At 30.4% G+C, this 25,153-nt stretch overlaps 1 protein-coding gene across 4 annotated transcripts in view; it reads left to right on the top strand.

The window, feature by feature from the left end:
- Nucleotides 1–16,214, top strand: part of LOC139520565 (advillin-like) — a 57,289-nt gene extending 41,075 nt beyond the window's left edge. For all 4 annotated transcript variants that reach the window (XM_071313351.1, XM_071313353.1, XM_071313354.1 and 1 more), the window contains exons 14-28: nt 292–389; nt 906–1,043; nt 1,441–1,527; nt 2,169–2,234; nt 4,045–4,134; nt 4,551–4,634; nt 5,985–6,046; nt 6,945–7,044; nt 7,825–7,911; nt 8,401–8,445; nt 8,939–9,004; nt 10,920–11,045; nt 12,394–12,465; nt 13,278–13,373; nt 14,225–16,214. In XM_071313351.1, coding sequence (XP_071169452.1) covers nt 292–389; nt 906–1,043; nt 1,441–1,527; nt 2,169–2,234; nt 4,045–4,134; nt 4,551–4,634; nt 5,985–6,046; nt 6,945–7,044; nt 7,825–7,911; nt 8,401–8,445; nt 8,939–9,004; nt 10,920–11,045; nt 12,394–12,465; nt 13,278–13,373; nt 14,225–14,389 — 1,382 coding nt within the window. In that variant the 3' untranslated portion in view covers nt 14,390–16,214. The remainder of the gene's footprint in view (nt 1–291; nt 390–905; nt 1,044–1,440; nt 1,528–2,168; nt 2,235–4,044; nt 4,135–4,550; nt 4,635–5,984; nt 6,047–6,944; nt 7,045–7,824; nt 7,912–8,400; nt 8,446–8,938; nt 9,005–10,919; nt 11,046–12,393; nt 12,466–13,277; nt 13,374–14,224) is intronic.
- Nucleotides 16,215–25,153: the final 8,939 nt, after the last annotated feature.

The raw sequence follows: 25,153 nt of genomic DNA, 5'->3' as shown, positions 1-25,153 counted from the left end.
TGAAAAATTAACTAAAAAAGGGCAACAGTGGTACACCGCTGTTCGAAAGTCATAAATCGATTGAGAGAAAACTAATCCGGGTTACAAACTAATACTGAGGTTAACACATCAACTATAAGAGGAAAACAACGAAACAACAGAAACACTGAACTATAAGATAACAACTGCAATTTTCCTGACTTTAAGTAAACTATGCTTAATATAAAAGGACACGATAACTTTGTGTTATTTACAATTCATTTGTTAATAACAATATAATAAATATAAATATAGAGGATTAATATTTTACAGAAAGAGCATTGTTTTCAACAAAAGACAACCGAACTGTAGCCAAACTAGATGAATTGTGGTCCGAAGATTTGATGTCAGACATAGTACCCAATAACGAGGTAGATATTTAGGATAATTCAATATGTAAACTTTTCTCATCAATGTAACAAAGTGGAGATTTATATAGCAAAAATCTGAATGAAGTATCAGACACTTTATGACGTAACAATTTAGTTATACTCCATATTATTGTTGAATGCATTATATACGCAAAAATAAGAAAAGAATCACTGTGTTTAACTTCACAACTGTTTTAGAAGATATGTCTATTTACACAAATAAAATTGTCAGCTTATTTAAAAGTGTTTGTTTCATTATTGTATCTCTTACTCATGAACATTACTTAACGCCTCTCTTGTAAATTTTGTGATATGTTTTAATATGCATACTTGTTGATGATTATTTTCTTGTGTATCTTATGTTTTCATGCAATTTATGTACTGTGTTGTCACATGGGATTTAAAAATTTCTTTTACCATTATTTCATTATTTTTATATAATTAATTCACATTCATACACTATTTATACCTCATGTTTTAGCTATTTTTATTATATCACTGATACTACATTTACAGATTTGGCGAGTGGGTCCAAACCAATTGTATGGAATACCTTGGAATGAACATGGCATATTTAACAATGGAAGTTGTTATATTGTATTAAACCATGTCAAAGGAAATTCAAAGTCTTTATACGTTATGTACTATTGGTTGGTAAGTAAATGCTGTCTTAGTTTCATTTTATACTCTGGAAAAACGGTTATTTAACAAGGTCGACTTTGAAGTGTCTCAAATAACATTAGGATAGGCTGAAATTGGATATATAATTCAACATCTTGACAGTTTTGAATTTCATGACCGGATTTTATTTTACGATCTTTTAAATGTTTAAACATAGCAGCAATATAAATGGTTCAATTAATAACTACATGTATGCAAGGATTTTCAAATTAGAATAAATAGTAGGAGCTGTCTTATTTTCTTTTGTTTTTTGAAGCAAATCTAAAATGAGCGACGAATTTACACAACATTGAACTTTATTTTTGTCGTTTTTCGTAATATTTTATTACAAAATATAGCTTTTATGTCTCATATATCAAATTTTTTTTAGGGTTCAAAGTCGTCCATAGAATTGCAAGAAAAAACCATGAAACATGTATTATCAAAGGATGCAGATTTACAATATCAATGTATTAAAGTAAGTTATTTATAATCAATTTATACTTATAAGTTTAAATTGTCATTTTCATAAAACTAGGTATAATATTTTTTAAAGAAAATTATGATGACAAGTTTAAAACACGTTCATTCTCAAATATGAAAATTTCAATTACATCATGAAATACTATTAAATATATATAAAAAGAAAATTGAAAACTTTGAAAGATGTGATATTATAAGATGAGACGTTTTCATATTTACAGTAACAAATTAGAATTTATCCGAACTAGTTCACAACATTTCAAAGAAAAACAATTAAAATAGTAATAAGTATTCTAGTTTTAGACAAAAGGAGATTTTTGGAAGTTTGTTAAATGTGAACTCAATAAAACTGGAAAACATTTAGATGTAAACAGTGGTGTTTTTCAAACTGTCCACCTTCTATTTGTATTTAACAGAGACTATCAATGATGTTACATCTCTCATCAAATGTGTTCACTGACAAAACCTGGGATATGCAATCACAAAGACAACCATCATTTTCAAGTTCAAGCTTCTATGATTTCCAATCTTTGTCATATTATTTAATTATCTAACTGGTATCTTGTAGTATCGATGGTATCGAATATCTTCATAGGGATTATAATATAAAATAAATATATCAATTTCCTATTCAAGGTTCGAGTTTTAGATGGAAAAGAGCCAACTCATTTTATGAATGTTCTTCAAAACAGTATCATTATTGTAAGTTTACTGTTAGTTTCGGTTTATTTAAGGATGTACTTGGGTGAGGTTAGGTATAAAATAAGAAATTAAGAAATTAAAATTGATACTTAAAGCTTGTAGAGCATCAATTAAGGATAAAGTTAAGCTAAAAATATTGATAGGTCATGGAGTTATTTGAAATTTAAAATATGGCTGGAAAAGGCTGACTCGGACTTTTACTTTATATTTGCATTGGTATTTTTTGGGTCTCAAAACAAAAGAAAGAAAATCAAGAATCTTCTTAAATTTTGGTAAATGACCTTTCATGAGCTATTAAGTCTTATGTGAAAAAATAAATGGGTGTTATGGGGCAAAATATTTTACATTGTATTGTATGGAAAAACACCAAGGAGTCCGAACATTTGTTACAAATTCCAAAACCTCACCTAAGTACATCCTTAAGAAAACACTTTAAAAGTATATGGTCCTCGCAGATTTAAATTAGATTTTTTCTTGAATATTTTTCAAAACAAAGCTTATCAGATATGACGGTAGTTTACCTTTGTTATAATCTCGTTACTCAATTAATATACAAAATATCAAGATAAATGAAACCGAGGGGAATCGCATTAACTCGAACAAAGCGATATTAGTTTATGATCTTCTTAACTATGTAGCTTCCCGTGCGCTTTGACTCCGATTGGATACGTTTTAACTGGAAACGATAATATCGTCAATCACACCTTTTGTCGAAAGGTGCTAGGTAAGGACATACATGCATTGAGTCTTAACCATCTTTGCAATTTTATTTCATTTATTCACAAGAGGCATAATTTATACAGGAGTTCCTCAAGAAGAATGAAATGAATCTATCATCATTTTTTAACTACATATAGATGATGTCCTAATATTAAGTTATTGAAAGTTTACTAGCCCATGTTGAACGTATCTTTCCCTTGGAACGTAAATACAAGGGTATCGCAGATTCATTTAACTCTGTCTCATATCTTGACTTACATCTAGTAATTGATAATGAGTTTCGGCTGAAAATTAAACTTAATGCCAAAGGAGATTATTTCAGTTTTTCAATTATAAACATTCAATTTCTACGTAGAACATCTATGTACATTTCATATCAGGTTTCCTTAAATGAGGGTTGGTGTTTACAAACATATTGAGCCAATTATTCTTATAGGAAAGTCATCACTTCGTAAGGGTAACAGTCGGAAACATGGTTGACTGTAAAAGAATGCGGGTGACACATGTGAGGGAGTAGCTGTTGATTCATACTGTGTTACTCGGTCTTTAGTTTTCAATATAGTGTTTCATGATCGTTGATTGTCGTTTTGTCTTTTTTGACGGTATTTTTGCATGATTTCTGTTAGACTTTTTGATTTTGTTGGTCCGTTAGTTTCGGCATTATTTGATCTTTGTAAAGGGAATAGTAATCATTTTTCATGCATGTTTAGTTTCTATTTTGTATTATTCAGTTGGTACAATATTATTAAGTTTCATTTCGATCTCCCTCATTTTGTTCATTCATTCGACCGGTATTTTTAGCTATCGTGTGGTCAATTACGATACGGTTCTTTTACACATTTTGAAAAACATTTTGATGCACCAAGAAAGGTTCTTCAATAAAAGATGATCAGATGAGAAATTGGTGAACTATCGACGAGAAAATATATTTGAAAAAAGAGCAACATACGATCGTAATTTAAAAAGTATTGTTTTCAGTTTTTGTAATTGTTTCACCATTCAATTATGATTGATCATTATGATATAATAATAGTTTCTTGTATTGAATATAACTTATACTTGTATTGAATATACTTTTATATGTTTACAGCACGACTGTGATTTAAAAGATTCTAGTCAATTTTCTACGCAGATGTTTCGTGTAAGAGAGATTGTAAATGGAAATATGCGAGTTCTACAGGTATGGTTAACTAATAAATAGAACAAATGACATTCAGTGGTTTCTGTTTTACATATAGGTGGCTGCTTCGATCTAAATTATTATATAATTTTATCATAATTATACAATTCTATAATTAAACACCAATGTTTAAAAATTATATCTTTCTGACACTACAAGGGATCTTAGCATATAATAGTACCATTGTAATTCTATATTTGAATGCATATGAAATCCCAGTTGCTAAACAACAGCTCAACAAGTTGTTGAAATATCATGGCTTGAAATGGTACTCAAAAAGAATAGAAAGTCATAAGTGTAAATATCACATTGTAGATGTTTGTTTAATGTATACGCAATTAGATTTCTTAGTATCGATGCAAAGCATTGGATAAATGAGATTGAATATACAAGTCTAACACATTTTTGTCTTGCAGGTTGTGCCAAATAGAAGTTCATTGAATTCCTCAGCATCGTTTTTAATTATGTCAAAAGAAGAATGCTTCTTGTGGTATGGAAAGGTAACTATTCGGATTGTTTATATGCATTTGATTGTCCTTTGAGTATCAATAATTTTCGAAGATGATTAATAAAATACTTATTTGAGGTATTCAAATGTACCTGTACTATTATATCTATTTTTTTTCCTTTTCCGTTTCAGATAATAGCCTAATATCTTATGCAATATGAAACTTATGTAACACGAAAGAAAACTTGTTGCCTTTTAAATTTGTCGGTAATTTAGCAAAATCTCATTATGTTCTTCACTGATTCGAAGACAATTGATACATCATATCCAGTACCCAATTCTTTCATTCTTTTCATCTGTCCGTTCAAATGAAATGTAGAATGTAAGGACATGAAGGTGCATAAAAGAGAGTCTAAAATACACTGATAACGCAATGAAAAAGAGGTAAGACCAAAAGAGGAACAACAGTATACGTAACACAACATAACAAACTAAAAACTGAGCTACCCCCCCCCCCCCCCCAAAAAAAAACCCAGGAGTTAATTTCATTCATGTGCTCGGAACAAATAAATAAATGAAACTCTGTCTAAGTATTTCTATGCCATGAACAATCCTCTGAAATCGGTAAATATCCTGTACGCCCAAATACCCATTGAAATGGTGTATATACATATATATGTAATAGTAGGAAAGAAATAGGTTATTGTGTAATCATATTACTCATTCAATTAAAATATTTAGAAAATGTTGCTTTCGTGATTACTTTCGGTTTATGTATGGAAACTCATATTAATTATTTACTGTACTATTGAAATCAGTACATTTACTGAAAATGTATATATTAGAGGTATAATTACTTTACCGCTGTTCAAATCTCATACATTTGTTACCAAAATTAAGGTGGTACCTAACACTACAGGGGTATAACTCTGTAAAGTCAGCTAAACGTTTTAATAATGCTGTGTTGTAAAAGGAATATTAAGCTTCTCAATGATCAAAATTGATGTTTGTCAAACTGCAATATAACCAGTGTAATTTTTCTGACAAAATGGTTGGTTCAAAATTCTCAAATTTTTTTATATTTTTGTTAAAGGGTCAAAGTAAATATTTTGACAAAATTTAATGAAAATTAAACGAGCCAAATTAATTTTAGAGAAAGTGTTGGGTACCACCTTAAAATCAAGTTAAAAACAAAATAAAATCGCATGAACCCGAGAAGGCGTTAAATTGGACATAACAGATGACAAAAACATAAGAACGGGAAAAAATATTTGTGACGTATCCCTGAATGTTCGCAGTCACCAGAAGAAGCTCATTATGTTTTTTTTTAATTCAAAATTGCAGTTGATTGCTTTGGGTTATATTTGTTTTATATTTTGATTATTTGTGTTTATATTTGTAGAAGTCAGGAGGTCCAGAACGAGAATATACTAAAAGTATGCTAGAATTTTTAAATCCTTCAAAGTAAGTTAAACTGTTAGATAAAAAAACTAATTCTTTGCCACCTCTTGGTTTTTAAATAAGTCAAGTTTTATATCTTGGTATGTTCGTTTCATTTTATTAACATTTAAATCATCTTTATTTTTGTATTTTTCTTCAACAACAAAATTGAGAATGGGAATGGGGAATGTGTCTAAGAGTCAAAAACCCGATCAAAGAACAGAAAACCAATGGATCTTCAATACAGCGAGAAAATCCCGCACCCGAGGGCGTGCTTCAGCATATATATGTAGGACTCTAAAGTGCGATGGGGACGCTAAAGTACGATGGTCACGCTAAAGTGCGATGGTCTAAGCTAAAGTACGTGGTTCCATACGCTAAAGTGCGATGGTTTGGGAAAATATAGACGTAAAAGCGTAGTTCGATAATGACGTTAACAGTTGTTTATACAAACTAAAAATGAACATACCGGAAAATATATTAGGAATATTTCATTAACAATTTTTACACCATATGTCCATGACTTACGAGTAATTGATTGAATTTAACCGTTCTTTGTCGGCTGAATCACAATGTTTATTTTTTTCGAGTGCTGAAAAAAGGACTTGTATCCTACAGTCGACCATTTTCTATATAATTACAAAACAGTATAGGCATACTTATCCTGCTTCTATTTGAAGCGAACGGATACATTCGAATCAATGCTTTCGCAAATATTTAAGAAAATAATAGAAAACTCCACAAACACAATATATGTTTTTTTTGTATAATTCCGTTTTGACGTTCTGCTTTATTTTTTATTATGTATCGTTGACAGTCTGTCCAATGGATTTTATTATTCGTTCATAACAAAAGCGTTTCGAGTAGATTTAAGAGTTTTTATGTATTTTGTAATTTTAAGCCATCGTTGTCTGTTTTGTAGAATGTTTGATTTTGAAGTTGTTTTGGAGGGAAGAGAAAATAACCGTCTTCAAGAACTTCTTGGTGCTAATTGTGAATATCCCTTAGAATTTCCCAAACCAGTAAGTATATTGTTATTATAGATTTATTTAAATGTCTAATTAACTTTGTTTATTTCTTGAAGAAGGAAATCAATGTGCAAATAATACATTAATTAAAAGTTAAAACAAAACATATGGTTGAGATATATTCTTTTTTTTTGTGACAAAATTACAATTCTGTCAAATATTAAATATGAAACTACAAATGTCTATTTAAAGATGTAATTATCATTTGTTACATGCCATGTGTTTAATTAAATGACGTAGGTAAATATTCTATAGACATGTTTCAGCTGTCTCGCTACATTTTAATGCAAACAATTAAAAAAGTATTATTGATAAATAAGAAATAAATCTATATTTTAATTTTTGTTCCATGTACCCATATTGAGTCCTTTTCAAGTGCTTGCACATTTTGATTGCAGAGTATAAAATATTTTAAAACACCTTGCGCGCATGTAATAAATTGTAAATTTCTGCTTTTTAGGGAATCAAATCGGTTTCTGATATCTAACGAGCATGCAAATTAGATTGTAATTCAAAGTTGTTTACATCTTCCTTCGATAGATTACCTTAGCTGTATTTGGCAAAACTTTTAGGAATTTTAATTCTCAATGCTCTTCAACTTCGTACTTTATTTTGCCTTTTTAACTTTTTAGGATTCGAGCGTCACTGACGAAACGCGCGTCTGGCGTATATACTAAATTTATTCCTGGTATCTATGATGAGTTTATTTATCCATACAGCATTTGAACAAACTTCCATGTAAACCGAATTAAAAATAATCATCTTTTATTACAGATTCTGGAACGACGACAACCAAATCTTGTTCTTTGTCATCATACAAATTCAATTTCGTTTGAGGATATTGTTAATTTTCAAAAAGAGGTGCGTATTTATTTTTTGTTTTAAATGCGAAGAGGGAATCAAAAAGTAGACGTATAGATATTACCATAACACAAGAAAAATGAAAAAGAGAATGGCAAACTATATATTCGACATATGGGAATGAAATGATAGTAGTTCCAACACAAATTTGACATATGGCAGCTGCCTTCACCTCGGGAAATTGAAAAATATTTCAATATACCAGATACATGTCCTTTCTGACAGTCTTTAAACGGAGAAACATATCCATAAACCTTCTTTAGATGCCAAGAGAGAAAATAAAAATAGTAAATTTCACAAGGATTGACATCCCCTTCACAGAAGAAAAATAAATAAACATAATAGCATGCTAAAGTGTGGATCTTTTAATTTGCTAAGAAAAACAAAAACATTCTCAAAATTTTTCCTGAAAATTCTTTGTTATTTAGAAATATTTTCAATTTTCAAACAAAAGATGTTTGTAGTTTAACAAAATATATTTGTTTTTAGGATCTAACATCAGAGGACATTTACTTTCTTGATTCCTTTGACCAGGTAAATAATTTCTAGTGCAGTGTAAAATTTCAAAATGAGCTTCTTGACCAAAAAGACTTTACAATAAACATAATTCTGCACAAAATAGAGAACACCAAAAATACAATGTATGTACCATGACATTGGAAAACATCATTATCTGATTTATTATGACGAGTATGAATCCTTCATCGATATCGAGTATGCAAAGGATTGCCTCCATTTCAGTTAATTATAAATTTGAATATATTTATTTAAATCTACCATATGCCTGGACTTTTGAAAGTATTTTAATGGAGACATTTTTTTAAACTATTTAAATTAGTGAAAGATGTTGTAAAGCTTACATATTCTTTCTGTTAGCTATATGCTGAGAGGTTATCAAAAATCGTAAATCGTACAAGGACATCATTAAAAAAATCGAACTGGCAAAATATAGTGTAAAGATATATGAATTAAACTATTTTGTTCATAAGAACATATTAATTTGATTCCTTCTGCTTTTTCTTTTCAGATATTTATTTGGATCGGACAGAATATCAATGAAGATGTTAGACAACAACTTTTGCATTTACCTCAGGTAATTTTAAACTCTTATGGTCACTCAGAAATATTTGTCAACCAGTGAAAATGAAAATATACACTTTGTTTCTACAAAGCATATTAAACAGAAATACGTTCTCGGCTAAAGAAGATGAATAATCTAAATATAAATTATACTATCTCAGTGATTTCTTTGTGGACAAGTACGTACATCTACAGGATGAAACATATTTGTTCTTGATGTAATTGGTTTGTTGTTGGGCTAAACTAAATAAAATAAAAAGGAAATGATTTTGTGTTAAATTTGTGAGACACCAAGTACCTATAGAAAAAACGTACTGAATATTCCAATTTTTAGTCCAAATATTCTTACTTTTCTTTCAATTTTAACATTTTTGGAATCACGGTATTGCATAGAGCGACTACAGTGTTTTGCGTATGTATATATCACAGTAAAATTGACATAGTGTTTACATATGTTACGAAAGTGGTATCGGAAGCATGGATTATCGATGTTTAAATCATCGAGAAAAACAAATCTAACGAACAAATCACGTTTAAGTATTTGAAGATATACAAATTAAATAAGTATATTTGCTAATGGTATAAATGCAAAACATTGAACTACTTCACTCATGAATTGTTAAACATGGTGTCTTTATATCATATTAGAATTTTTTTTATTTCTATGCCAACGGTCACAAAACTAATTAATGTCACTTTTTTATTAAAAAATATCAAACGTAAAGGCATTTTATGTATTGAACACGTCGGATTTATGTATTTTAATGACCGGTAGAAACTACATTTTGTATAGGATATTCTTAAATTTTAATAGACAAAATTTTGAAAGCCGGAAACAAATTAGCTTCGTTTGTTGTAATGTTGAGACAGATATTCGATTAAGGCAGCAATAATTTGTTTACCGATATTCAAAGTTTATTCAATGAATTCATTTACGAAAATGTGTTAAATATTATAGAAAAAAATCATCTTTAAACAAAATAATGCACTTCCTTTAGTCCTTTAAGACCTTGTTGATAAATATTCCGTATCAACTTCACAAATGATACTTTTTTTTGTCTATTTTTGAATATTACTTTTACTGTTTAGTGTGTATTTGGTGATATCTATTTGACGTGGCTCTATACTTATACATCCCGTCATTGTGTTATTGTTCTATAAAACATTTTATATTCATGTCTTTCAATGTTTGCTATTGTGCTTTGCTATGGCGTTTGTGCTTCTTTGATACATATTTGTTTTTTTATAGTGATTAAGGTTATAACACAATGTTGACTGCTGCAGCCCTATTTTTGTTATTTTTACCTATTATATCTGTTTGTTTTGGTCACACATCGCTGTTTATATAATGGATTTTAATACGACTGTAATACAAGTAAGAGGTTTAGTTAGCTGAAAACCAGGTTTAGTCGACCATTTTCTACATAGGAAATGCCTGTACCTAGCCCAGTATATGACAGTTGGTGTCCTTTCGTTTGATGTGTTTCAGCTTTTGATTCTTTATTTGATTAGGGACTTTCCGTTTTAATTTTCCTCGGAGTTCAGTATTTTTGTGATTTTACTTTTCATTACGTTAAAAGTGATGGATTATCTTTTCAACCCTTTGAACACTTGTGAAATATTTGATTTTAAGCACTTATATTTGACATGAACATTCACAAAAAAATGATTTATCAAGGACTTAAATATTTTAATGTTCCTTATTATGCATATTGATTTGACAATCGTTGTCCGTGACCTTTTTGATCTCAGCTCTCGTATTTATGTTTTACAGTTTTAATATTAAATACAGCTTTCCTATGAAATTTAAAAAAAATAGTAATTTACTAAATAAAAATGATTATTTCAAATAACCCTTGAATACTTTGAACACAATAAATATGTGATGCAAGTCTATAACAAATATATAACGCCTATATTTATCACAGAAATACATAGAAAAGGATACTGCAGGTCGTTGCATTGCTGATATCAGTTTATGGATTATATCACACAATCATGAACCAGAAACATTTATAAAACATTTCAGGGATTGGTGCAATACTTCTTATGGGGTAAGTGAGAAAAAGAGTAAGACATTTCGTTACATTACATGGGCAGTCGCTAGATTTAAATGAAAGATATAGATAAATATCCAAAAAACATTCAAAACTCGCTAGTCAAGATAAATTGACAACACAGTGGAAAGCGACCATAGGCATTATTTTCAAAAGTACTCAGAAAACGCGAATCCCACAAAAACTTGGGTTTATCTCTTGACAGTAATTACCTGCCTACTTTATGGTGGAACTGACTAATCCTCACAATATAAAGACGATAACATATGCGTTTAAATATGAATAATTTAATTTTGGATGTAACGCGTCTTCTGATTGGCTGACGTTGTTTTGTATATCAGCTCATAGACATAATTTTGTCATGTGACCGCTACGTCATCAACGTTTTTTCATGGTTTACTCCGGTTTAAAATGAAATTTAGAATTAAATTATTAGAAATGACTGTAATATTTTTTTATTATATCTATTCGAAATAACATAAAAAAATGTGGTGCACACTTTCAAATAACCGGCTACCCCCGTTATTCAGTGTGCACCACAGTTTTGGTGTTATTTCCTCATAGACAGAAAAATATTACAGTCATTCCATAAATAAAACGAATGACAATTAAAGAACTTTGTCCAAGATTGAAAATAAATGGAAATCTATGAAACAATACATAAATGACATTATTAAAGCAGAGGAGACGGTGTAATTGGAGAAAGAAAAACAGACTTATAAAAATAACGAACACAAAAATTGAAAATATAGAAAAAAAAAGCCTAATAAAAACTTTGGACTTAGTCAGGTACTGCGACTGGGCATTAATGGAACGATGTTACCATAATTTGGTTTGAACAAACAAACATTTGAAAATTGAATTCATCTTAGTCGAAATTTATATCTAAGACCGCTTTTAGGATCGAATATCTGACAAATACTTGTTCCAAATAGATTTGATCGGCCTTTGAGTTTGATATATTTTTATTTTTCTAAATTGTTTTTACGTAACTACTAGTAATTGGCATACGATTTGTGTTATTACAGACAAATTTGTATTTTGAAGCTTCTTTTTGATCTTGTATATCCCGGTTTAAACATGAATCAAGTCAAATGAAATAGAAGAATAAAAATACAAGCTTATTGGTTTTATATTGTTTTCAAAAGAACAAAATGATGCTCTTATTTTAATTTCCGGGCACTGAAGAAAAGAAGGGTATCATTTTTTACAGTAATTTCTTATGTAGTCTTAAAGTAAAGGAAATTAAAAGTAATTTTCATTCTAAAAAGGTATTTTAAGATCATGACCTAGTTAGCGAGTTAGATGTAATAAAAATTCATATTCTGATTATTTATTGTTACAGGGTCATGACGTCTATACTTTAACGCGAAAGAAAATACGACAAGAGAATGCCATCATTGACATTGATCAGGAGGTGAGAACAAGAACATAATTTGTGCCTTTTGTTTATTCACAGGGTCATGTAAGCTTTGTTTACATCTGTGTGGTCTTAGTTCGTCAAGGGCATTTTGTTTATTTCAAGGGTCATGTCAGCTTGGACCTCCTCTCTGCTGTACTAGTTAGTCTGTGCTTTATTAACCAACAACTTATACAACACTACGTATCAAAAAGTTATAAAGCTTATATGTATATTTTAAGTGATTTTCAACCGGTATAAGTTTATATTTGCAATCACAAATTAAAAATATAACTAGGGACAAAAATACGTTCCGCCCGTCTGAAACTTTACAATTCTTTATGTCAGATACCAATGAACGAACTTTATAATCACACATAAGGCGACCTGGATAAAGTGCTTCCCTATTTGTGTTATTTGAAATCTTAGATTGAGCAGAGCCTACTTTAATATAGAACCTGTGAAGAATAACATGAATGGAAATTTGATTAATAGTAAGCATGAGTAGAAAGATTTGTTTTACCTGATAGGTGCAAAAACAGAAAAATTACAGTGTTACCGTTGTTGGAAATAACTTTTTGCCAAAAATAGTCAATTGAGTCGAAATCTTATATGAAAAATAGAGCTATTTAGCATTAACGTTTATGACACAATATAGAAATATGTTAACACTTACAAATATTGAACCTATCTGGTATCGCTCTCGTATCTTTTCTTAACTCAACATCAATATGTATGTATAGGAAACCTGTATGGGTTGGAAAGTAAGCATTGTACTAAATTGCCATATTTCAATTTATTATATACTTTACCGTACATATTTTTGTTAGATGGTTGACAGAAGCTATATGAAATATCCAAAGTACGCATACAGAGAACTGATAAAGAAAGAACCATCGGAAGAAGTCAATAGGAGTCATAAAGAGGTAAAATTTCGTGGTCTTATGTATAATTTCAGTTCAGGATACATTTGAGATGAATCAACTTTCATTTCCATTTAATGTCTTATTCTAAATCATCATATAAACATTCGAAAGAAGTGATGGTTTTAAAGAAATATTTAAGTAAGTGTCGAAAACATTTGATGTAACAAAAAAGGAAAAAACCGAACAAGCTAATGTCTGTTAGGTTAGATCCGTTGCCACTTTGCATTTGTCCATTTGAATCATTATATAACAATTCTTTTGTGTGTTTTTGTGACATACTGTGTACAATCATATGACATTTCGTTTGATGCGTCCCTTTTTATTAAAATTAAGTTTCCCTTGATGTATTTTTGAGAATTTAATTTTGGTTTTAATATCATATTAGTACATGCATTAATATTATGTCACATATATAGTCAGGAATAGCCCAAACATTTTAAAATTCAAACTATTTTGAATTTTTATCAGTTTTTCAACGATTGTCTTGTCTTTTGACTCTCATAATATTTTGGCCTCGATCATCACTGAAGAGACACTAATTGTCGAAATGCGCATCTGGTGCAGTTACATGGTTACAGTTAATATAAGTTGTTTGCTATGACATTATAATTCTATTTAAATGAAAATGACCAAAACATATCTACAATTAACGATCCAAAGTTGAATGTACCATATATATATATTTATGTTACTCATTTATTACATGAGGTAAATCACATAACATATGTGTCTCATTCTAAGAAAAAACTCGAAAATTTTGAAAAATTAGTTAAAAATTTAGGTTTTAAAAAATTGTGTCCCGATGTCCAAGACTAAAAATCTACAACAAAGCAATGCTTCTTCTTTTATAGTTTCATTTGACAGAGAAATATTTCAAAGAAGTGATGAAAATGAGTCGTCCCGAATTTTATCGTCTTCCATTATGGAAACAAGAACAGTGTATAAAATCTGCAAGACTTGGACACTATGAAACGTCTGACAATCCGTTACATATACGTTGTCTGTCACCAGAGTAGAATAATCCGTTTTGTACGTTGTTTATCGCCAGAGTTAGACACTGGAAACACATATCATGCATTCTTAATTCCTCAAGATTGAAAGCATACATTATGTATACTGATTGGAGCATTCAAAAGGAAAACAAACCCATCAGACATGAGATAGGCGCTGGACACATCAACCATGTAGTGTTTTATGAATGCTAGTGTCGTCTTTCTTGCAAACTTGTCTCTTATAACAGGCAATAAAGATGCAGTAAACATAGACAGCAAATGGTTAAAAGCGTCATGAAATCGTGTATGCAACAGCCAATTGTAATAGATCTAAATAATGATATCAATGCAGAGGCGTCGGTAAAAAAAAAGGTTTTGCCCCTGTAGAATTTTAAAACTACCAATATATTCTATAGTTCACATCTCCATGTAAAATTTATTAATTTGATAACTATTCAGCAAAAACTGTTCTGAGTATAGTCATATAAATCATATAATTTCGCTTATTATACTATTATCGAATTATAAATTCCACAACTCAATGATTTAAGCCACACATTTTTACAAGCTTTTCATTGTAGTGCTTATGTTTTCATTTTCAAGTGCCAATCAAAGTGTAGTTTATGATGCATTTTTTAAAATAAAATAATATTTTCAATTAATTATCAATAATACTTTTATGAATATGTTTAATGTCAAAGACGGTGTTATTTACACTATGATTGACACTTTACATAACTTTATGTATTAATGACTTTTCCTTATAGGTATGCACTGTGTCTTTGTACAAACAAACCTCTGGCTGACTCATGATATAAAAGCGTCAGGTTTTTTATTTATATGGCACGCTGACCTTTCCTTTTATGTTTTTCTACTGTAATGAAGACCTTGATAATAAAAACAATCAAGTGTAATAATCTAACACGCGAGTCCATAACTGGCAACATATTTATTTTACATCTGGAGATTTTAAAATTCAGAATGGAAAAAGGGAACAACACGACCAAAGGGCAGAAAACAGCCGAAGGCCACCAATGGGTTTTCAGTACAATTTGTTTCTTTGTTTAAGAAATCTGTTCAAAATTTCATGCAATAAAATAAGTTAAATCAATCCAAAATTTCTATTGAATTTAACAATTTCCGCCAGGTAAACCATCTATACTTTGTTAATGGTTTGATGATAAGTTGCTTAATCGACAACACTATGATCTGTATGCATATTTCCAATGTGCACATCTGGTGCAAAAAAAAATGGTTACCGTATTATGAAAGTTTTAGAACTGATCTTTCGATGAAAAATTGAAATAAATCAATGAAATATTTTACAATGGTACAATTTATGAATAGTAAACAAATAAAGTCCTTGACAGACTCTTGGTTATGTTATTTTAACAGATCTAAGTTTATGTAACCTGAACAACAGTTAATAGGATCAGTTTGAAACTCGACAAGAGTTAAACAAAGACTTTCTTATTCTGCTCTCATTATGATATTACATTTTCCTATAAAGACGCTAATCACTTAGTCTAGTTTAGAATATCAATCAACAGGAATTTTGATACAGGTTAAGTCGACCTCATTTTATCTAACAAATCCAACATCTTAAATTACTCTTCTTTCTAAAATAATAGAGCTGTTATATACTTGTATAATATTTATAAATCAACAGGTATTTCTTCTATTATGTAATGCAAACGAACAGTGAATGTATTGATTTTTAAAATATTTGGTAGCAGATTTGAATTGTCTATTGTAGAAATACTACTTGAACATGCTATATATATATTTAATTTACAACTGTTATGTTCACTTTTATAATTAGCTATCTAATAAATTTATATGTAATGTTGTTGTAGTTTTATCGAATTTTATCGAAATGGAAGTAAAATGAAAAAATAATACGTTGTTGCTTCAACTGATATTTTTATTGTTTTCCTGTTTTTTCAAGTGACCATTTTATGTATTATACAGAAAATTCTCTTGGCGCTAGATTTTTACTATTTTTTGTAACTCTGATATATTGAACCAGGTATTTGTTAAGATGTATCTTGTTTTTTACTTTGTCTGATGGCTTTTAGACACACAAAAAACGTCAGCTTTGAATCGTTTGGTTTATTTTCAATATACGCTTTGGAAATTACCTTTGCAGTTAATTACTTACGTTGAGTGATAAGACATACGGCTTTCGTCTGTGTAAATTGCTTTTTCTTCCGTCTATTGAAATCTCAATTTTGTTGATAGAAGTCAAATGTAACTGTGACTCATAAACCAATATGTTTATTAAAACATTATATTGAAATAATTGGTAAACATTCGTTAATGTCAATAACAGAGAAAACTTCAGAACCATAAAAATAAGTTTGAGAAGTGACAATAGGTGGATTATTTCTGGCCTTATTTGCAAATGACTTTTTGAACATAGTCAGTTTTGTCGCGATCGTGTGACGGACAGTTAATGGTTCTGTTGTGCTGTTATTGTGCGCTGTACTAGCTTGTTTTACGTGTTCGTTTTTATTCTGTGGTTAGCATGTCGAAATGTACTATTGTATTTTTTATATGTGTATTTCTCTGTTCTGAATGTTATTGCATTTGTTTGTACTGTTGTCAATTTAGCGTTTTATTCAACATTGTCATAAAAGCCTGCAGTTTGGCTAGCCACAAAACCAGGTTCAAGCCACCATTTGTGTTCTTAAATATCCTAGACGCCAAGTCAGGATAATGGCAATTGTTATCTTATACTTCGTTTATGTGTGTGTTGCATTGTCGGGTTGTTGTTGTTTTTTTGCACTTCAGTGATACTGTTTCGTTGTTTTCCTCCTATTGTTGATGTGTTTTCTCTCAATCGATTTCTGACTTTCGAACAGCGGTATAATACTGTTGCCTTTATTTAAAGGGATGTTCATGCAAGACAAGCATTCAATTAATAATTCTTGCAAATCGACTGTGTAATGATTTGGGTGTAAATAAAATGAAAGTACATAATCTTAAAGGGTCACAAAATTGTATAAAATGAAATAACAAAAATATCGAACTCCTAGGAAAATCCAATTTGGAAAGTTCGTAATCAAATGGTAAATTCAAAAGCTCAAACACATCTAACGAATGGACAACAACTGTCATATTCCTGACTTGGTACATACATTTTATTGTGTAGAAAATGGTGTATAAAACCTGATTTTATAGCTAGCTGAACCTTTAACTTGTATTACAGTCTCATTAAATTCCATTATATTGACAACGAAATGTCAACAAAACAAACAGACAATTGTACATATTATATGTATGTGACATAATAGGTATATATCTCTAAATGGAATAAAAGTTTATTTGGGCGAATGTCAAAGATACAGATGCTCGTAAGAGCCAGGCGACTGAACATAAGTTTAAGCCGATTAAAGACTTTTTGATTAATGATAATACTATCATTTCTATATAATTTTCTGCTATATGTTGGAAAGGTTTATCTCTGGTTGAAGTTACAGGGTGCAAATTATAATTCTTCAATGCATGACAATTGTTGTGCACAAATTAACTGTTTATGAGTGGTCATGTGTTGAATACACCATATGAATTCACTAAAACCCCTTTGCCTGTTTTTGTCAAATTATCAATGTTTACAGTTGGGATCGTATTTAACTTGTATGGTGAACAACATAAATTAAATGACTAAAAATGGATATCACATGCACCATTTCTCAAAAAGTGTGCATCATCTCAACTCACGGAATGAGATTTATCATACTCTGATTGTTTATACATTATTATTTCCCTACAGAATATATATGAAAGTAGTGCTTCTGAAAATCATGTTTTAATTTGTGAGACTGGACATAATAAAGTGTTGTTGGGATAAATCAAAACCGAATGTCGTGTCATTGCATGTTAATCATAAGTCCCTCGTCATTTTGGTTTGTCGGGTACAGAGTCACCTCAATAAAGGGTGAGGCTCTGATGACAGGTATTGTGAAACTTTGGGGAGGGTAATATTCTGGTTAAGATATTCATTATAAATACTTAAGGAATGTTATTCTTGTTAACATATTCATTTGAATTTAATGGGGAGACTGGCTACTATTTTGAAGTTGATAACGAGCTGCAACCCATGATCTGTTGCAAACGTTGGCATCCAACGTTAGACAGTGACTAGGATCTAGTCATCTGACAGGTAATACTCGCTTAAACTCAACTTGTATAATTAGACACAAGTCCTAAGCAGTAGTTAATAATTTATTGATTCAGTATGGAATACATGTACTTTTACAAATGGGCACTGGTTTTCACTACGAATGTCTGACTCTCACTAAAGTAAGAACTTCAGAAAACATATTTAAATCAAGAATTTGCAAGGTTACAACTTCATAATAGAAACGAGATTACAGCATGACAATGAAAAATACAATAAGCACTTACTTGTAAAGATAAACAACAGACAAGAATCTCTCGCTTTAGCTTTAGGTTAAATAGCGGTAATTGTAATTATTCTATACATAAGAAAAATTAAGAATTATGTAAAGCTGTGAATTTATCTTTTATTTACAAAAACAATTATCTTGAAACAAATTTCCGACATTGTAAAAATAAACTGACATTTAATTGGTACTTATAACAGAAAAAGCTGTATGAAGAAAAATAGTTACATCATGCTGAAATTACTTTGACGGACAAATATTGCAAATAAAATGATTTAGATAAAACGATAAAAAGTATAATACCATAATGACATTTTATGACCAAACAGTTGTCTGTGAAAGTCAATTGATATCAGATTTAAGAAAACTAATCCTTTTAAATAGTATGAAATTCAAAACAGTGTAGCTGTGGCCATTGATTGACCCATCAAAATCATCCATTGACTGGGACAATTTACGTGAACGTTTGTCTGTAACAACCACTGTTCATGACGTACCTACGATAGACATTTAAACTGTGGGGTCACCAAAGGTTTCTTAACGCCTTTAATTATAAAATAATTCGAAAAATTAATCAGGAATAAACTTTGTGTTTTGATTTATATAATTGATATAAATCAAAATATCGTGTTATTTCTGATAATTTTTCGAATTACTTTATTTAGGTTTTGAGAACCTTTGATGACCCCATAGTTTAAGTTTCTTTAAAAAGTACATAGTGAGCATTGGTCGTTACATACAAACGTTCACCTAAATTGTCCCAGTCAATGAATGATTTTAATGTGTCAATCAATCGCCACAGCTACACTGTTTTGAATTTCATACTAGTTTCAAATATAGATGCACAATTAACACAAATCACCCCTATCACAATACCTCTTATTTCGATAACAAATGTTTTCCATTTTCGAATGTCGGATTGTTAAGAACCGATCGAAACTAAAAACTATTGGGTATGTTTCTCCTCAAAATACAGTCACTCCCTGCATGTCATTCCAGAAGTTAAGGTGAGTATAAAATTCGAATATCAATAACAGATACATTTCAAGACTTAATGATTGTGTTGGACATATACCATTTAAAGATTCTCCTATTATTTTTTCAAATAGCATTTATATCTACAAAAACAAATTTAAGTAATGCACCTTGGAATAAATTAATCAAACCAACAATCCAATGACAAGACAGGTACATTGTGTAAAGGACAACAACAGTAGAAATGTTGGTCCTTCTAAGTACTGACCTTGTCATAGCAACTCCTTCAACATAGGTTATCGTATATACACAAAATTCAGCACAGGTTAGATCATGAGTATGCATATGTGTTGTACATATGAAGGGTGTCCCGATCCATTTAGTGTTTTTTTCGAATGATGCCCCTTTCAATTTAGAAATAGTAGTCGCAATCACCAAACCTGTCATCGCAAATCCTATATGTTTCTATACGACTGTCATACAAGTGAGATGTTAAGCTAGTTTTAATCCACAATTTTCTGCATGATAAAATGCCTGTACCAAGTCAGAAATATTACAGTTGTTTTCCATTCGTTAAAAGTGTTTGCGCTTAGATTTTGTTATTATATAAAGGACCTTCCGTTTTGAATTTCCATTAAAATTCGTTATTTTTTCTATTTTACTTTTTGATCGTTGCGTGAACACTTGGTATACTACATAAGATCTTGATATGCAGAAATGCATGTAAGTATGATGCAGTCGCTCATAAGACATTGGCTTTTTCTAACACCTGCCTTTTTGAGTTAAGAAAAGTCCTGTTCAGAAACTACCTTATCGTCGCTATTCCTTCTTCAAGTTTTATCATATTTACATGGACGATGGTGCACTGTTAGATCTAAACATGCCGTTGGGTATGTGCGTAGGATACTCCATATTTTTTTCTAGTGAAATGCTCCCATATCGCTTTAAAACAAGTGTGTGCTCAGTCCATCCCATATCTTGTCTTCGCATCTCCTCAAATATGGTTCAATATACTAGCATTTGAGACAATACCAAATAAAACACAACAAAAAAGTATAAATTTATATTATCAACGTCCCAGTGTTCCAATCATGTACTAGCATAGTCAATAATCAATCAAGGTTGTTGCGGTATTAATCCAGTATAGCAGATAGTTTTAGTTTGAACAGAAAATATGAAGACCATGTTTTTTCAGGAGTTCCTTTTTTTAAGTTCTCTGTCTATTTTTACTTGTAATGTATAATACACCGATATATCTTTTTGACTATTTTTTATTCAAGATATCTCAAAAAATTATTTTTTTTCCGAGGTTCAGATGCAGTTTCACATGCTCTTCTTTGAGAGAGTATGCATTTGCGTTTTGGATACCTACGGTTAGAAGCTTTTCTCCATCATAAACACAGTAAAACAAATGAAAATGGAAATAGACCTGCTTGCAAGACAGATATTCACTATCACCAGGACATGTATAAGAGCTATTGAAAATTACCTTCATTTCAATTTTATTATCAAATATATATATACATATTTAACCAATATTAAAAGTTGTATGTACATAAAAGTTTGTCACATCGAAGAATCATTATGACGTAATAAACAACACGAAACGACATTAAATGTAGAATGATTAGTTTATATGAATTATGAAATTAGTGTCATGAAAGAAATGTTGATTTTTAATTAAAAATAAGCTCAACTCAGAGCTAAACGAACCTGTTCTTTGTACAGCAGTAATAATAGTATTAATGTTATTCCATATATATACCATTGTTTGAAGAAGCCGTTATGCAGAATCAGAATTTCAGTTTCCAATTCTCTGATAAATTGAAAACGCGATCACACTGATTAAAAACAATGTTATAAATATTGCTGTCACGAGAAATCTTTTGAGACTGTCGTCTGCAACCATAGTTTCAATTTCTATCGACATCCGCCTTAATTTACTAATGTCTCCATTTGGAATGGTATGATTCTGAATAATATCGCGAAATTCCATCATTTCATTGTCTTCACTAATTGGCCTTGGTGCACTGTTTGGTAGTTTGATGCCACTGCTTCCAAAAACTGACGATCGACGACGGGCTGCGTCATGTTTCATGAATGAAAGGTCACTAGCCACAACACTAGAACGCCGTCTGGAACCATCATACTGTTGTACTTCGGCAATATCACTTAACACCACACTGGAACGTCGTCTTAGCAAAATACCATTCCTCATTTTAGTATGCAAGCGTTTGTAATGTATGTAATTAACAACAATGCATACAAAATTGTTTACAGCACTAAATCACACATTGTATAAGACTTTTCTTTACGCATCCTTGTGAACAGCGGCTTAAATTAGTTTTCAATAGAATCACTAAATACACATTGTTGATCTTTAATTTTGTTCGCCACAATCTTCGTCACATTATCTATAAGTCTCTGTGTTTATCTACATGAAATGTCCTTACTTAGCGAAGATAGTTCTACCAATAACTGTCATTACTTGTCTTTTGTTTTATATTCAAATATGGTTAACTAATTACGACTTGGATGTCGATTTCATTGTATTAATCCCGTTACGTGGTTATATGCTCATGTTTAGGGCTATAAAATTGCGCGCAGGTAAAAAGCAATACCTGACAAACTGTCGATCACTTCAATATTATTACTTAATTATTGTTATACATACCGACACCTCTGAGTGACAATGTTACAACGATGGTTCATTTCATCTTTCCGCTTCATTGCATTTGTCAACATTATCATAAAGAATAAACAGGATAATGGAAATTTGTTAAAATAAAATAAATAAAATATTCATTAAAACAATCATGCTAATGTTTACATGGACGTTGGTGAATTGAATTGGTGACACATGTACAATATATATATATGGAATACTTCAGAATACTTGAGAGGTAAAGTTATATATATGTAGGAGTAATTACCGTTTAATCTGTAATATATAAGATTTAATCTGTTTAAAACTTTAAGGAGATTAAATGCACTAAATATCTGTTAAAATAAAACCATACAAAACTATACGCGTTTTAAAAACTTACTTTGTTATCAATTAAATAATAATGTGTTTTCTTGTCTGGATTAACCTTAATTCTTATAACAATAAGCTAACGGGTTTCAATTATCATTTAAAGTTTTGTTATATTACTGAATAAATTTACAAAAAAAGAGTAAAATACCAAAATACCAAACTCCAAGGAATATTCAGTTTAAATTAATATCGCTTTGGTTAAAATGACCAATCTTTTCCAGTTGAGGTAGTTCGTGTAAATATTGTCAAAAGGCGCGGCATGTAAAAGAAAGTTTTATGAATATAAATATGATAAAACAAAAGATGCATGGTACGTTGATTTATGAACTTACCAACAGAATGATATCTTCTTATAGTGTGTAAACAGTATGTATTAATGAAAAATTACAAGAATAAAGTATTACAATGTTACATGAAGTTCAAATATGGGATTCCTAATTACAGGTATAGTCACCTCTAGATGCTGTTTTATCTGAGGCAAACTATGATAATAAGATGATGTGTTAAAATCACACCGTCGTTCATAGACATACAGCAACCAACGACAACAACTGAATTACATAGTCATGATTTGTAAAAATCAGTGGGAAAGGGCTTGACACACCACTTCCATACTAAGCAACAACAAAAAATAAAAAAAAAATGACCAAACGAACAGTTTTTTTCCTTTACTGGAAACTAGGACATATAGTTAAATGACCTGGCCCATGACCACAATTAATGATCCCGCTTTTCGTTAGTCCCTTTAATTATAGTGAAGTTTTCTTTATTTTTTTTTCTTTCCCTTTCTCATACATTTCTTAGTTTTTCTGGGGTGAAAATGAAAGAAGAGAGCTGAAATAAACTTTTGGATGTTTTATTTTAACTGATTTTGATATGGAATGAGTGATAAGGCCAGGTGCAAAAAGGTGATATTTACAGTTTTCGGAACATCTCTTGACTTGTCCATAGGGGTATGGATGTGTATTGGCTAAATTTGTAAAATACAGCAGAGCAATCTTTATGAATGTTGGATATATTTTTGGACTAGAACTGTACTTTACACACACAAAAAAATTGACAAAAAGATTAGATGCATTTTTTTTAATGAAACAAAACGGTATAAAGAACTAATAGAGAATTTAATTGTGCGATAATTCGTGGATTCGGAGACGACCGGGTCAATGACTTAAGGTTTATGTACCCTTCTGTAGCAATTTTTGTACGAATTTTTCAAACCTCAATTGTATCAAAACTAAAGATATAATAAATAATAGAGATAGGCCATTTAGTACATGTTCCAAGGGGAAACTTGATGTAAAGCATTATTTTTTACTGTTTCATTGCATTTGATAGAAAAAGAGGACTTTGTGGCAAATAAATCAAGTTTTTTATAGAAAATCCATAGCCTTGCATCAAGTTTCCCCTTGGAATATGTACAAAATGGCCTATCTCTATTATTCATTATATCTGTAGGTTTGATACAATTGAAGTTTGAAAAGTTCGTACAAAAATGACTACAGAAGGGTACATAAACCTTAAACATTGGTGTTTGATTCTTCTCTAATAGGCGAGCGGCATTTAGGAGTGATATAGAAATTGCTTGGTTTGGGTTAAAAAAAAAGTGTCCGGATAAGGTGACATACCGCTCTGCGAACTGATTACTTGTCAAATATAGCACTTTATCTTTATTAAACATCTTTCTGGTGGTGTCTTTTTATGTTGCTCTCGACAAAACGTGTTGTTTTCTGACTTTAAAAAAAAATGATTTTATATCCAACTTTCATCAGAAAGTTGGAGGGTCTCTACGTTATTTTTCTTTTTATAGAAAGATTTTTAAAACAAAAATGGAAGTCAATTTAACAAGCTGCATTTAACAACAGCACTTCAAGTATTTACAGTCGATCATGAGTTATTGTTCTTTGTACACTTAAAGAACTTTAACATGTCGCTGAATATTTCCGAGGCCATTTAAGCATATTCATTTTTATCATAAGATGTTTGAAAGCTAAGCTCAATGCCTACGGGTTTTAAGTATTTTCACCTTAATCGCATCTTAACAATAAATATTTGATATTCGTAAAACCTCAATATTTACTGAAGACCAATTTAGGTACGCAAATGCCAAAGTCTACAAAGTGGTCAAGTTCAAGACACCTACTAAGAAATCCAACTATTTTAGAGCAAGTTGTGTTAACCTCTGTCCTTTCAAACACATGTATTGTTCAGTATGTCCAGACAGCGTAACAAAAATACCGAACTCCAAGGCAAATTTCATCAGGAAGAAATCCATAAGAACTGATCGTATCAAACTTTTCAAACAACGAAACGAGTGAAAAAAGCAACTGTTATATTCCTGACATGGTACAGGCATTTTATTTTGAAGAA

This window comes from Mytilus edulis, chromosome 4 (assembly GCF_963676685.1).
Source record: "Mytilus edulis chromosome 4, xbMytEdul2.2, whole genome shotgun sequence".
NCBI classification, from domain to species: Eukaryota; Metazoa; Mollusca; class Bivalvia; order Mytilida; family Mytilidae; genus Mytilus; species Mytilus edulis.
This window is presented reverse-complemented; position numbering and strand designations above follow the sequence as displayed.